A 15,538-nucleotide genomic window follows, 5' to 3' on the forward strand; every position below is an offset into this window, starting at 1 on the left:
TTAGAGAAATTTGTCTTCTGTCACTGGAAAGATAAAATGTCACATTAATGAACAATAATGAATATATTTTCGTATCTCTTGTCATCATAGATCATACAAAGAAAATGAATATGAGGTAACTTATAGCCAGAGATCAATGAGTATAAAAGAGAGGTGAGGAGGAAACTTACTAACACTTGCACGCGTCCCTCTACTCGCCTCGAGCCTTTGGCATCCCTATACCGAGTAACAGTGAATGACAATGAACTTATGTCCTGGGCTCAAATTAATTTGTGCCCGCTGTCAGCAGTAAGATAAAGATGTATGAAAAGAAGCGGTGATGTGCTATCTCGTTTACACATATGTTGAGATGTTAGCCCTTGAAACATGGCGTGATGCCAAAGGGGTGACTCGTCCCCCCTCCCCCCATAGTTGATGCCAAATAGTGACGTAGCTATTTGGGTTACCATTGAGTTCGTCTAGTTGTTTACATTTGAAGCATTTACTAATACTAGAAAAATTCACTCTCCCCCTCACCTCTCTTTTATGCTCATTGGCCAGAGATGCCAGATGGTTTTGAAAAATGTCTGCAATTGCTCGAAAAACCGAAAAAATGAGCTCGAAATCTGAAAAAAATCTATCCGTGATTCAAAAAAAATTCGCTAGCGCAGGCAAAAGTCTGTGAAAATTTGCCCAAATTTAAGGAGACTCTGACAAAAATCTGCAGAAACCGTGGAAAAACTGCAAATATCTGCTAATCAATAAATATCTGCACACGGACTTCAAAAATCTGCGTTTTGCAGACAAATCTGCACATTTGGTATCCCTGCTTATAGCAAATTTCTCTATTCCATTGGATCAGTGCAGATCTACCCGAGAAAAAAGAAATTAATAACATATGCATACACACTCATTTATTTTTGTTGGAAACCAGCAAAATTTTGTTGGATTTTACCGAGCTGTAAGACCAGCAATTCATCCAGCGAAATAAATTTTGCGGTTTATCCAGTAAAGCAACATTTCATCCAGCTGACAGCCTTAACCACATACATAAGACATAAGTAACACTCAGGAAGAAATCTTCCAAAAAAGTTGGTACAAAATGAATCACTCGAATGGTGCCAAGCTCTGAATAAAATCACTGTTTGAGTAGTTCATGAAGGCGGTGTATTTGCGCAGCCCTGCATTTGTCTCGTTCTCACTCGAAAAATGCTGCATTGATATTGTAAAAATGTTTTGACAGTTCCTTATGGGATTTTCATTGAGGCTCGATAAAGCTGAGAAAAAGAAAATTCATTTTGTTCATTTTTTGTTGAGCAGTTGGGCCCATTCAAATATTACGTAACGCATAAAATGCCATTTTCACGAACCCCCCACCCCTTTGTAACAATTCGTAACATTTGTAAATACTATCCCCACCCTATACCGTAACGTGTAACTAAGGAATTTACAAAAAAAAAACAAATCCTGAATATCGTTTTTCTGTATATTGATTTTCATAGGAAAAAATTAAAAACATCTATTCATCTTCACGGACATTCTCCCATGCACACTCAAAATGATGGCTCATGTTAATAACTGGGATTCCAACAGCTGCATCAGTTTCATTTTCATTCTGGAACGAATGGTTATCAAGGTCAAGAATATCTTCTTGCAGCCATTCTGCTTCCCAATCTTCATCGCTATCGAAGTTGACTAAGAGCTCATTCTCACGTTTGGAAAACACCTTTCGTGGTTTCCTTTTGGGTGTCCGATATTGTTTTCCATGAACATGTTTACAATGACTATTTAGTAATGTTGAAGATGCAAAATAAATATCACAATGCGAGCAAATACGTTTGTCTAAATTGTTCAATGTACTCGGGCAAAACGTATCGTATGCTAGTTTGTTGCTCTCGAACAATGCTAGGCTCTGAAAAAGTGAAGCAAACTTCAAATTAGATTCAGTATTCCCAGCACTTGCAGATCTGTCTTCTGTAATATCGATGCTAGGATTGTAACAAAGGGGAACGGGTGGTGGCAAAAATCTGTGTGGAAAGTATGTTCCATACTTGCTCCGAAATGCGTTGCAACAGGCCTTGTCAAAACATTTGACAATTTGCAGGCAATACTGTGAAGTCCGTACGTGTTTCGCTTTCCACGATTCATCCATCTGAATCATATCAGATTTCTGAATCTCAGATCGTTCCGGTAAAATATATTCTGCTGACACATCAAATCCGTCAATATTTACATTGCTCCACACTTCAGCAAGAGTCTCGCCAGCTTTTTGAAAGTTTCGTTTCTCCAGTTCCATGTCAATAGTTTCGCCTTGTGAATCCAGATGAGAGCCGTAAGCGTTGTGGGGAAGAATCAGTCCTGATAGTTCACGACTAAGTGGTGCCATCCGTCTTTCTACGGGATTGAACGCAGACCTTCCAGGTGCGTTGGTAGCTACGAAGTAAGCATCCAAGTCATTTGAGCAGAAATGATGTATAGCAACTTCAATAGATTTCGCAAACCGAGGGTTCTCGTCCGGTCTCCCATCAACTGTCACTATAATAACAGGTTTCATCGTTCCGTCTGAAGTTTTCAAAGTCGAATCAAACGTGTGCAGAGTAGACAATTTTTCAAAATCCCATGCGTGAGCATAAGCAGTCGATTTGGCATGTTTAGCTGATCGTATGGCTATGTATGTGGGTCCTGAAGCAGATACAAAGCTGGGGTCACCAAATCCGTTTTCTCGAATTTGAAGAGCTGCAAATTAAAAAAAAAAAACATTGTAGTAAGATCTCCAATGAACGTGTCGATATGAAACAAGAGATAATTAAGAAATCAAAGAAATAGTTATCGGTTTCCGTGCTTATGTGGACCAGTCCACATAAGCACTGAGGAAGACTGTAAGTCACAGTCCCAGTGCGTCTTGAACTGTCCTACAGATCAGACGTTTTTTCGGTTGCTTGTGGACTGGTCTTTGACTGCCTATAGCTTCAAAGTTTGTGTTTTGTCAGTGTGTCTTTTAAAGATTACCTGAAAGTTATTTCCCATCAGTCTTTCTCAAGACTACCTACTTTTGAATTTAACATTTGTTTTAACTTTTTTCGTATCACCTGAAATGGCTGGACGGAAAAAGAAACCTCGCATCGCTGCGGGGAGGAAAAGAGAGGCATCTCTTTCTGACACATCGAGTGTCTGTAGTGACAATCCTTTTGATATTTTGCCTGAGCAAGAAGCTGGTGAAATGGAAGTTACCAATAATGAAACTATACAAAATATAAAATCTTTAAAAAAGGAGAAAGTTCCACCTATTGTGGTAACTATTTCTTCTGAATTTAATATATTCAAAAAGGAACTTTCAACGTTTGTTTCTGACGTTAAAGTTACCTATCAAATTGGTCGTAGAGGTGAATGCCGCTTATTAGCCGACTCAGTAAAGGGTCGTGATCGTCTTGTTCAGTATTTAACTGACAAGATGTACAAATTTTTTACATATGACACCAAGAACGCCAAGCCGTTCAAGGTTGTTTTGAAAGGTCTCACCAACGATCAAACCGTTGATGAGATCAAACTCACTTTAACAGAATTACTTGGCATAGCCCCTACCCAAGTAATTCTAATGAAACAAAAATCACGAGGCGAAAACAGTCAGAGAACTGGAATTTCCCTTGTTAACTATTTAATTCATTTTAACCGCAATGAGGTTAACAACTTAAATTTTTTTGAAAAAGCACATGCTTTGTATAATGTGCGTGTAAAGTGGGAAATTTATAGGAAGTATGGCGGAGGTGAAAAGCATATCACCCAATGCCGTACTTGCCAACGTTATGGCCATGGTTCTAAATTCTGTAACATGGACCAAAAATGTCTTAATTGTGGAGACTCTTCTCACAAAAAGGACACATGTCCTGTGAAAGAGAGTAAAAATTTTCGCTGTGCGAATTGTAACGGCAACCATATGTCAAATTTTTATCAATGCCCAGTCCGGTTAGCAATTGTTAAGGCAAGGCAAGGTAAACAAAATTCAATTTCACAATTAAAACCAACTTCAAAACAAAATTCTCCAAGCGTACCAGTGACGCATAGTTTACCTACTCCTTTGCATACCCGTTTAACTTATGCACAGGTTACAGGTAGTTCGAACATTATACCGCCTAGTGTTGGTAGTTCGAAAATAACCGTTAATATGGGTAAGCAAAACACGCTAGAAAATAATTGTACACCTATCACTCCAGCTAATATTGCTACCGAAAATATTTTTTCTAATGTCAACTGCCTGGGGCCTATTACGGCAGGTAAACTTTCTTTTTTGCAACAGGCAATGTTCGATCTTATGAACGCCATGTTTCAGGCAAAATCAATGTTTGAAGCCATTCAAATAGGTACAAATTTTACTATTAAAATTGTTTCTAATTTAAAATTTAGCAATGATTTTAAATAAAACAATTAAAATATTAAATTGGAATGCTCGCTCATTGAAGGCCAATGAGAATGAGCTTTTTAATTTTTTAACAGTAAATAATGTGCATATTGCAATTATTACTGAAACATTTTTGAAACCTAACATAAAATTAAAATATGATCCCAATTACGTGGTTCATAGATATGATAGGATTCAGGGTTCCGGCGGTGGAGTTGCAATTATTATTCATCGCCGAATCAAACATCGTGCTCTTCCCCATCTTGAGACGAAAGTTATTGAAACTTTGGGAATTGAAGTTCAAACTGAACTTGGGATTTTATTTATTGCCGCAGCATATTTACCATTTCAATGCACACGCGAGCTCAAAAATTATTTTAAAGGTGATTTACAAAAACTCACCAGAAATCGTTCGAAATTTTTCATAATCGGCGATTTTAACGCTAAACATCGTTCATGGAATAATTCTCAAAGTAATTCCAATGGCAAAATTTTATTCAATGATTGTTCTTCAGGATACTATTCTATTTTGTCTCCGAATAGTCCCACATGCTTTTCTTCTTTAAGAAACCCTTCAACAATTGATTTGGTGCTAACAGATCAAAGTCATGTATGTAGTGATTTGATCACACATGCTGACTTTGATTCTGACCATCTTCCAATAACTTTTTCTTTATCACATGAATCAGTTTTAAACCCTATGAGCTCTGTTTTTAATTATAACAAGGCTAATTGGGAAAGATACAAAACTCATATTGAGAGAAATTTCAATAATGAGCTTGATTTGCAAAACGAAGTGAATATTGATTCCGCTTTGGAAGCATTAAAATGTGCAATTGTTGATGCCAGGAATTATTCTGTTCCAAAGGCTCAAGTGAAATTTGATTCATCAATAATTGACGAAAATCTTCAACTTCTAATTCGTTTGAAAAATGTCCGCAGACGTCAATATCAACGTTCTCGTGACCCTGTTTTTAAAACTATTTATAAAGATTTACAGAAAGAGATTAAGCATAGATTTACTCTTCTGAGAAATCAAAATTTTGAGACTAAAGTTGAAAAATTGAAACCATATTCAAAACCATTTTGGAAGCTGTCGAAGATTCTTAAGAAACCTTCAAAGCCTATTCCAGTTTTAAAAGATGGTGAACGTTTTCTTGTATCCAATGAACAAAAGGCTCAAAGACTTGCTCAGCAGTTTGAGAGTGTTCATAACTCAAATTTGAATTTTGTGAGTCCAATTGAAAATGAAGTCACACGTCAATTTGATTTAATTTCTTCCCAGAATTTTTTACCTGCAGAAATAATTGAAACTAACTTGAATGAGATTAAATCAATTATTAAAAATTTCAAAAATATGAAAGCACCTGGTGACGATGGAATCTTTAATATACTTATCAAACATCTCCCTGAGAGCACAATGGAATTTTTAGTGAAAATTTTCAATTGCTGCTTCAAAATTGCATATTTTCCCAAATTATGGAAAAATGCAAAAATTACTCCCATTTTAAAACCGGATAAGAACCCAGCTGAAGTTTCAAGTTATCGACCAATCAGTTTGCTTTCTTCAATAAGTAAACTGTTTGAGAGAATTATTCTTAACAGAATGATGTCACACATCAACGAAAATTCAATTTTTGCAAATGAACAGTTTGGATTTCGCCATGGGCATTCCACAACTCATCAATTGCTCAGAGTTACAAATATGATACGAGCTAACAAATCTGAAGGTTATTCCACTGGAGCTGCTCTTTTAGACATAGAAAAAGCATTCGACAGTGTTTGGCATAAAGGTTTGATTGCGAAATTGCAAACTTTTAATTTTCCAATTTTCCTAATCAAAATTTTAAAAAATTATCTTACTGATCGAACTCTGCAGGTTGTCTATCAGAATTCAAAATCTGATAGATTTCCTGTCAGAGCAGGTGTACCTCAAGGTTCAGTCTTGGGTCCAGTCCTGTACAACATATTCACTTCAGATCTTCCTGATTTGCCTCCAGGATGCACAAAGTCATTGTTCTGCGATGACACAAGCATTTCCGTAAAAGGAAAAAGCCTTCGTGTCATATGCAGTCGATTGCAGAAAAGTTTAGATATTTTTTCTTCCTACTTGCAAAAGTGGAAAATCTCTCCCAATGCTTCTAAAACTCAAATGATAATTTTTCCGCATAAGCCTAGGGCTTCTTTCCTCAAGCCAAACAATAATCACGTTGTCAAGATGAATGGGGTTATTTTAAGTTGGTCCGACAAGGTTAAGTACTTGGGACTAATTTATGATAAAAAACTTATTTTCAAAGAGCACATTGAGAGTATACAAGCCAAGTGCATCAAATATACGAGATGTTTATATCCTCTCATTAACAGGAATTCTAAACTTTGTTTAAAGAACAAACTTTTGATTTACAAATTAATTTTTAGACCAGCAATGCTTTATGCTGTACCGATCTGGTCAAGTTGCTGTTCAACAAGGAAGAAAACGCTCCAAAGGATTCAGAATAAAATTCTGAAAATGATTTTGAAGCGTCCTCCTTGGTTTGGTTCACTCGAATTACATAGCCTTACTGGTGTTGAACCATTAGAAGCTATGTCAAATAAAATTATTAACAATTTTCGACAAAAATCGTTGCAATCCTCAATTGCTACGATAAGCTCTCTTTATAGCCAATAAGTTAGTAACAGTCGAAATATATATTTGCGGACTGAATTTCAATATTTATTTCCAAAAAATTTAGTAAAGTATAACGGAAACCGATAACTATTTCTTTGATTTCTCAATCACTCTGCTAAGACGCTCGGTATAGATTTTCTAAAAGAGATAATTAATTCACATGAAAAGTTCAATATGTTTTTCTATTAACGTACAATAATCCCAAAATTGTTCAATCACTACAATTTACGAATCACTCGTTTCGATTCACACGTTAATTGACTGATTCATAAATCATTATCAGCTGATTCAAAATTGGGTTACTGTAAATATGAATTTATTACACTTACAAGCATACACTGACGGGATAAGTTTATGCTTTTCAGCAACAACCCAGTCATGGTCCGGAAGTCGCACTCTGTACTTCATGTGCATCAATATTGGTGATTGATGTGTAGCCGCAGTTATACCCAAGGGAACTCGAACTTTATCGTCTTGACTGAGCCTGGCCGCCTCATGTGGTCCAAGAAAGCTCCCGATTTCATCTAAACGTTTAATAGTTGATGCACAAAATCGTGTGTCTTGGTGGAACTTATGATGATCATTCTTGGCCAGGATCAGCCGGACTGGCACGGTTTTAATATGACGTTTTGCTTCTATCGAATCACATCGTTTTGGCATTAGTCGGTAATAAACGTACGTCCTGGACATCGTAAAATTAAGTTCCCTAAATGAGATAGAATTTGTCCTAATTAATCACTTTTTGATGTCAGCCTTATCGTATTCATACTTACTTTAAAGATTCATCCAATTCGTCTAACGTTTTCACTGTTCGGAGCTGTTCATATTGTCGCTTTTCTTGTGCCGAAGAGCCATATTGAGCGATATCAATGATTGCACTCATTATATCAGCTTCATCCTCGTTTCGTGGCCTCCCACGACTACTGTGGTAGTTAAGTTTCAGAGATTTTTCTTTGGAGGATTCAATTAAGTCGAGTTTTTTCCGTTTCTAAGTCTGACGGAAAGTTTGCTGCCGCAGTTGACCATCAATAAGCTTCTTCAACCGGAATTCAAGTTCTGCTTTATCCTTTTTTAAATTTTGAAGTAGAATACTTCTCTCAGGAAGTTCGGCTACATAGGGATGTGAAATGAAAATCTAAAGCTGAAAAAAGTGAGATATATGTCCAATTTCAAATGCTAATAAATCGGTTAGTTTTCGATGGATTTCCTTCGTTTTTGCAGCAATCGATTAGAAAATCTTCTAAGATTCCTACCAGTTGCATGAAATTGCAATTTTATTTTTCGAACTATTATACTATTGAAAATCCTTAAGCCTTGTCAAAGCACAAAATTCGACCTCTGATTGTTCGTTATACGATTGCTTTCCCAAGCACGGTCGGCAGAGTTATGGACCTAGTAAATTGGGAATGAATCATTTGGCCTATATAAGAACTTCATCAGATAATAAACAGACATTTCATCGGTTATTAAATTGAACAACAGAAATTTGAAGAACAAAAATGAATATTTGAAGAGTTAATATTTTCTCGTTTTGCGCTATAATCCAAAGTTAATTATCTTCATCTACATGCGCGTCGGTTAGTGTTTGGCTACGGTTATGCAGAACGCAAATAACGGCGCGATGCGATTCGGCAAGACGAAATGTGTTGAAATGTATAGCTCTACTTCGCCTTAAAAAGAGCTGTACATTTCACCACGGTAAGGCGAATCGCATCGCGCCGTCATTCGCGTTCTGCATAACCGTAGCCTTTGCTCCGTTCCCGTTTAATGATGTCGTATTAAATGTGCATATTACAATTCGGCAGCACTTCAACTTCTCATTTGCACAAAATTTAAAAATATTCATAGAACTTCATTCAAAATATCAAACAAAAAGAAATTACAATACTGCCAATGAACGGTCAACGTTGATTTACTAGAAAAAATGACTGACACGCAAGCAGCCGAGTTATCTTTCTTGTAAAAGTATTCTAGCTTGCGGTCGTGGCTTTGCATACAACCTTCCTGTGATTTTTCAGTTAGGTGACTTGTTCTACAGTAATCATTCCCTTTTCCTGACGCAGAAATAAGTTGGCGATATCCGCGTCAACGATACTCAGTTGGTTTCTTAGCGAATCTTGTTCCGGAGTGGCACAGATAAGGCAATCCACGAGACAGTTGCGATCAGCCGATTTCAGTCTGTTTTCAACTTATGACAGCTTTATGTATGTTCGATCCGTTCGATCGGTCTCAACTTGGATGCAATCCGGATCCAGAAGCGTGAAAAACAAATGTTATCCGATCGGTAGCTCTAGTATCGCGAGTGCAAATCCTAAATACAATATAAAATCACTTTTGATATTATTGCCGACATTATTAGATTTCGGTTTTGGTCGTGTTTTGATTTTGCAGCTTGAAAAACAGCAACAATAACAAACGTACAAGCAAAAAAACGTCACCCGTGGATTGCCTTATTGGTGAAGATGAATCGGGAACAACTTTTGGTGGCATCTCGGTTGGTAATAGATGGGTAACTGTTTTCGTTTTATCGTTTTCGCTGGTAATCGAACTGGTTGTTGGCTCCTGTGTTTTTAAGTCGGTTTGCGGAGACTGAGTAAAGAATCGCATGTTTTTATTCCTTGATTCGGCCACTTAATCGGATAGCTCTTGCTTCTTGCGTGAGTAAAGATCTATGAAATTGTCTTTTTTCCGGATTTCTCTCCAATGTTCGGCGCATTGCATTTGCAAATCCTTTTTCGATTTCGTAGGATATGCAGAGCAAAACAAGTCATACAGACGTTGATATAATTCTTCTTTGTTCATCTGTAATTGGTTTTAAGAAATTTATGCTTGAATAATACAGTATAAGTAGTATTGATCACTTACTTTCAATCGGGGTATTCGAGTAATAAATGAATATAAATCATACGGCTGAATAAAAAATAAACCTTCTCCACCACCGCGGTTTACAACTCAAATGAAAAAACAAAACAAAACAGTGCTGTGCAGGTAGGGGATGTTGAAAGATTGTGTTATGTTAATTTGAAAATAAATTATGTTAAAAATTAATTGCGCAAATTTTTTTTCTGTAAATCAGTTTTTTTTTCCAATTCAGCATGTTACACGTAACGTCAACTCTGAAAACCCCCACCCCCACTAATTTTGCGTAACCATTTGTAACAAAAAACAGATTACCCCCCACCCCCTACTGCGTTATGTAATATTTGAACGGGCCTTTAGACAGGACTTGGTACGGAGTACTACGGGGCAACGTGTACCAGAAAAAAACACCATTGTTACTTATGTCTTATGTATGTGGTCAATTGATTACCGAATTCTTAAGTAGAGAATAAAATTTGTAAATTAAAATTTGTAATTAAGCACATTTAATAAATTATTGCTCAAAGCTACACGCAAAGAAAAATGACGATGCTATTAAGAATCGGTAATTACAGCCTCTAAGAAATTACCTTAAAAAAATGCCCATTCTCTGTTCTCACTGCAAAATAAATGGTACTTTCTTCGGGCTACTCTCTAGAAGCCGTGAAGCATTCAGAATGTAATCACACAAAAGTAGACCCCTGATGAATTAGTTCACTCGTTTGAGTAAAATATACACTAGAAGCGTTTGTTTTCTTGTAACGTGCAACCGAAATAGTAAAACAAAGCAAAATCAAATACATAAACATAAAAAATTCATTTTTGTTGCAGCTCTGATGTGTTGTTTTTCGTCGGTGAATCATTCTTGTAAAAGTGCTGGAAGAGTCTGGAAGTGTTGTTTTCGCTGTAGTCTGCTGGCTTAGACAGTTTTGTTCCAAATTGTGCTAGATCATTTACTTGACCAGTCTGTTATATTGCTGAAAAAAGTATTCGCTCTTGTGAAATACTTTTATATAAAAGCCAATGGTGTACTGATCGTTGATTTAATAAATCGTAACATACAGTGGAAGAAAGACGATTGCAGACTTTTGGAAAGTTGTTTTTGAAGGTCAGCTACGAATAGAACCGTGACATATATATATTGTTTCATTGATACTATTCAAACTTTGATTAACGTAACGATTGTGCTGCAGAACAAGTGTGAATTAAATTTTGTCTAAAAGTTGGAAAGAATCCAAAGTGCAAAAAACAAAATGGTGTTTCCCGATGCATTGAAGGTGACGGTTCTGCGAGAAGCTGCGGGACAAGAAAATTTTGTTCTGGTCGTCTCTCGCCATAGGGAAGTTTGCCACAGTTTTGAGAACCTGAGAAATGAAATTGTAGCTCGCTGTCCGGGCTTGTTGCAGTCGGATGAAATTAAATTTTTCTGGATTGGTAAGTACATAGATACTTTTTTTAACGGCCTAAACAAATTCCTTTTGTAACTGCGCATTTTCTGTTTTTCACACTCTTCGATGTGTCGGCTGAAGAAAGTTCATTTTTCACCCGTATGAATCATATGGTTGTACAGTGCTGCCAATATTTGCTGTATATTTGGAATTTTTAGGCTACGGATAGATATCACTGTTCAATGTTCATTCACATAAATACTTATTTTACATATACATGTTTTTCAACCAGTCGTTAATCTTGAAGACAACTAGTTCAAAAAGTAGTTTACTTTAGAAAAACATATTACGGACTGAAAGAACTGAATGGCCTTTCTTACAAACCGCACAAAAAAGCTTGCACAAGTATGAAGTCGTACAAACAAATCGCACAAAAACAGGTTTGACTGTATCTATATACAAAATGAATGTGAATCGTTTTTTATCCCAAAAAAAGCCATCAATAATACTTATCTGAAGGCTGTATAACTTTAATCATAATACAAAAGTATTTTTTTCAAAGTTATTAAAAAAAACTCGTTGCATGCACTCCGAGACCCGCTTAAATTTTAACATTGTTAGTATTTTCTGCTGGCTGAAATTGAAGTAACTTCCGCAACAAGACAAAAATAGATGGATTGAGTAACGAATGAAATTCTTACATCAGAACAAACAATCCATGCATAAACTTGTCATTCTGTACAACCGGAATGAATTAAGTGAAAATTTAATTCTCTTGCACTCGAAAAGTTTTAAGTTAGTTGAAAGCTAAAGATACATTTGTTGTTGAGACATTGGATTCTACAGCTGTTACAATGGTTATAGTGAAACTAGATCTTTTCCGTTAGAAAACTGTTGCTCAGCATGATATAAACTACTGAGTCTAGATGGAGCGAAAATTATCTTTAGTAATCAGTTTTTGTTATATGTCCCTATTTGAGTTCGATTCGTATGAGATGGTAAATAAATTACGAGTTTTGTTTATGTTTTAGACGATGAGGGTGACGAGATTACCATTATTAACCATGGGGATTACTTTGATTACATGGATTCGTGTAATCAAAATGGGCAAAAGCGCCGGATTTACGCTAAGGGCCTAGCAAGACCTTCCTCGCAGACGGCTACGGTTTCATTCGAGGAAACTCCAATTGAAGAAGTTTCCGAAGCAAAGGTGGAACAATCGGCTGCGGAATCACTTCCTGACAACCTGCCGGTTCATTCCAATATCGTTTGCGATGTGTGTGATGCTATAATCAAGGGCCATCGGTATAAATGCATGCAGTGCTTTAATTATGATTTGTGTATGCGCTGTGAGAGCCGCTATCGGCACAAGGACCACATGATGATTCGCATCCCAACACCGGCTGCAGATCGTCGGGCACCATTCCGTTTGTTTGAAAAGTTGCGCAGCTACGTTGCCGATGTTGGGGCTCCAGTTACACCACCGGCAACAGCACATACACGCGACGATGACTATGAAAATTGCAAACGCTCCAAGCGGCACCATCGTAGAAACAGGTGAGCATACTTTTTTATTCTTTTTTATTCTTCTTTTTTGGTAGAGAATGATTAGCGATATGAATAATAACGGCTGCATGAGTCATTAGTGGTTCCCCGTGTGCATTACAAAGTTTGGATAGGAAAATGATAAGTTAATCAGTTGATTTCGAAAAAAAAAACTTATTATCAACTTGCCATTATTTGTATGCAAGAGTGTTTATTTCAGAGAATATAGAAAATATTTGCTTGAAGACTCTAACACTCGCATGATTGCTCATGAATTCACCGCTTTGCAAGCGTTATAAACAAAAATTTAACATACTTGTGAAGACGAGCAAAACACAATTTTTTACGTCTATTCTTGAAAGGCCCCGTAATTCTGCCAGTCTAACATAGATTTTTTTTCCTCTATAGCAAAGATCGTGAGGAATCCCGGGAACGCCGTGAAGAAAAAGAACGCAAGGAGCGCAAGCATCGTCGTGAACGTTCTGCGAAATGTGCTGAGGAACGTCGCGGTGGACGCCACGGCCATGGACATCATTTCAATTTTTCCCATTTGATCAATCAGGTTATTGATCCAGCAAATATATCCGCATTTTTATCTGCTGATGCCGCGGCGGCAGCGGCCGCTGCTGCTGCAGAATCTGCTCAAGAAGCTGCACGTGCTAGTATGGCAAATTGTCCATTGTTCACTTCGACAACTTCAACAAGTAATGCTGGTACGACTTTCGTAACTTCTGCTTCAGCATCAGCATCCACCACTGCGCCGAATGCAACGCACGTAAGTACTGAAAATTCTGAAGAGGCTTCTGCTCCCTCCCCTACCAGTGAGGAACCTCAAGCCAAAAAAGCTGCAACTTCTTCGACCCCAATGGACCAAGAAACGCGTCAACAAAGAGATTTTGATCTTTCCTGGTTGGCTCCAACACCGGAAAGCATTCAGAAAATAAATCAAACTTTTTCAAAGATTTTGGATCCATTGGGAATGAATATTGAAATTCGAAGTAACGGAACTGCTGCGAAACCTGCGCAGACTCAAACTCCAACTGAAGAGAAAAAAGATAAAACCACAGAAACAGCTAACACACCAACAACAAGCACTCCAAGTCAGACTTCACCAGTTGTAACGGCGGTAACCAGTAATAAATCTACCGAAATCGATCCAATTGCTGAACTGGAGCAAAAGTTACAAGCTGCTTTTCTGGCCGAGGCATTGGGCCAAAAGAGTCAGGCAATTGAGGCCGACTTAACGCACAGTGATGATGATGATGATTCTTCGGTGAGCAGCGTTTCTTTGCTTAGCGATAATGAAGGTACTACAGAACATGGAGAAACAGCAGAAAAGAAATGGACGTTGGTTGATTTACCCTGTGATGAGGAGCAAGTTTACACAAAGCAACCAGAGGCAATGTCTGCGGCGGCTAAATCAGATGCAGCTATAAAAGCAGAAACTGTCTCCACTGTTCAACAAGAGACTTCAGCACTTGCAACTCCATTGTCGGTTCCGGAAGCAACTTCGGCATCCTCAGCTAGTCATCAACCAGTAAAACAAATTGACTATGAACAGCTTGGTAAAGCTCTTAAGCAGCATTTGAAGGCAGAAAAGAAAGCAGCTACAGCATCACAACCTCCTTCCAAGGAAACCACCCCGCCGCCAATGGTTTCTACTTCTCCAGTGTCGCTGCCGACTCGTACAGCAATCCCACTGCCGCCTCCCCCGACTCAACCACAACCAATTCACACCGCAATTCCGCTCCCACCCGCATCGACAGCTGGCCCGCAACAAGCTTCTCCATCGAAAATAGTTTACAGTTCGCGTATGTTTGAAACATAGTTTATCATAGTTTTTTGTTTCTAATAGAAAAATGTCTCATTCTAGGTCCCCACGTAAACCATGCAATACATGCTATGATGGCTATGGGCTTCAGCAATGAGGGCGGCTGGCTGGCCCAACTATTGGAGTCAGTCCACGGTGATATTCCTCGCGCACTGGACATGTTGACGCCACATAAAATTAATCCTTAAACTGTTGCACGAGGAGCTGCTTTTATAATACGATTATTTGCAAACAAATGTGGTAGTGTGCAGTAACGATAGCAATATAAAAACACACTTCTGAATAACCATATAACACCCATAATTTTTAATACAGATAACGGTGATAGTTGTTAGTTTGTAGGAGTTTAATTTATAAACATTTTAGAAGCAAAACAATTTGCAGGCCTATACATAGACAAACAGATTATTGGTCTGATATTTTGCAGAGCCTGCAAAATCGATAAGCTACTAAATTGATACAATCTAGAGAGACAGAGAGAATTCAAAGCCGTCAACCTGGTTACAAATCGAAAAAATCGATTCGTAACTGATGGAATGTAACCTGCCGTTTTTGACATATGTATTTGCAAGGTAATTCAAATATGCGATAAATATTATATTCAAGGATATGTATTGTTAAATACCCACGTATGGTAGACTGTATTCGAGCGTGTTTGGCCTTGTCGTAGGATGTATCACATGTTCTTGTTTTTGCTTTCAACCTCTTCTTTATCACTTCGATCAAAGACCTTTCCAGCGAGCTAGGATACAGCTCGACTATTGCTAATCTAAACACCTGTCAGCATCCATCATTTCGTAAATTCTCATCTAATATCGATTTTATGATCAGCCTATACTACTCTATGGCACGAGTCACTTATAGCGGATTTC

At 37.6% G+C, this 15,538-nt stretch overlaps 2 protein-coding genes across 2 annotated transcripts; one reads left to right on the forward strand and one right to left on the reverse strand.

Annotated features, from left to right (window-relative positions):
• Positions 1-1,498: 1,498 nt before the first annotated feature.
• On the reverse strand, positions 1,499-10,029 carry LOC129728479 (uncharacterized). The gene is made up of 4 exons (XM_055686925.1): positions 9,909-10,029; positions 7,817-9,845; positions 7,373-7,749; positions 1,499-2,715 (listed from the first exon to the last, which is right to left on the reverse strand). Exons 2-4 carry the CDS (start codon positions 7,924-7,926, stop codon positions 1,499-1,501), a joined length of 1,704 nt encoding a protein of 567 aa, XP_055542900.1. The 5' UTR covers positions 7,927-9,845; positions 9,909-10,029.
• A 728-nt stretch (positions 10,030-10,757) lies between these two features.
• LOC129730695 (protein ref(2)P) lies at positions 10,758-15,310 on the forward strand. The gene is made up of 4 exons (XM_055690225.1): positions 10,758-11,336; positions 12,322-12,847; positions 13,244-14,646; positions 14,709-15,310. Exons 1-4 carry the CDS (start codon positions 11,156-11,158, stop codon positions 14,852-14,854), a joined length of 2,256 nt encoding a protein of 751 aa, XP_055546200.1. The 5' UTR covers positions 10,758-11,155; the 3' UTR covers positions 14,855-15,310.
• The last annotated feature ends 228 nt before the right edge of the window (positions 15,311-15,538 follow it).

The sequence above is a fragment of the Wyeomyia smithii genome, chromosome 3 (genome assembly GCF_029784165.1).
Source record: "Wyeomyia smithii strain HCP4-BCI-WySm-NY-G18 chromosome 3, ASM2978416v1, whole genome shotgun sequence".
NCBI lineage: Eukaryota > Metazoa > Arthropoda > Insecta > Diptera > Culicidae > Wyeomyia > Wyeomyia smithii.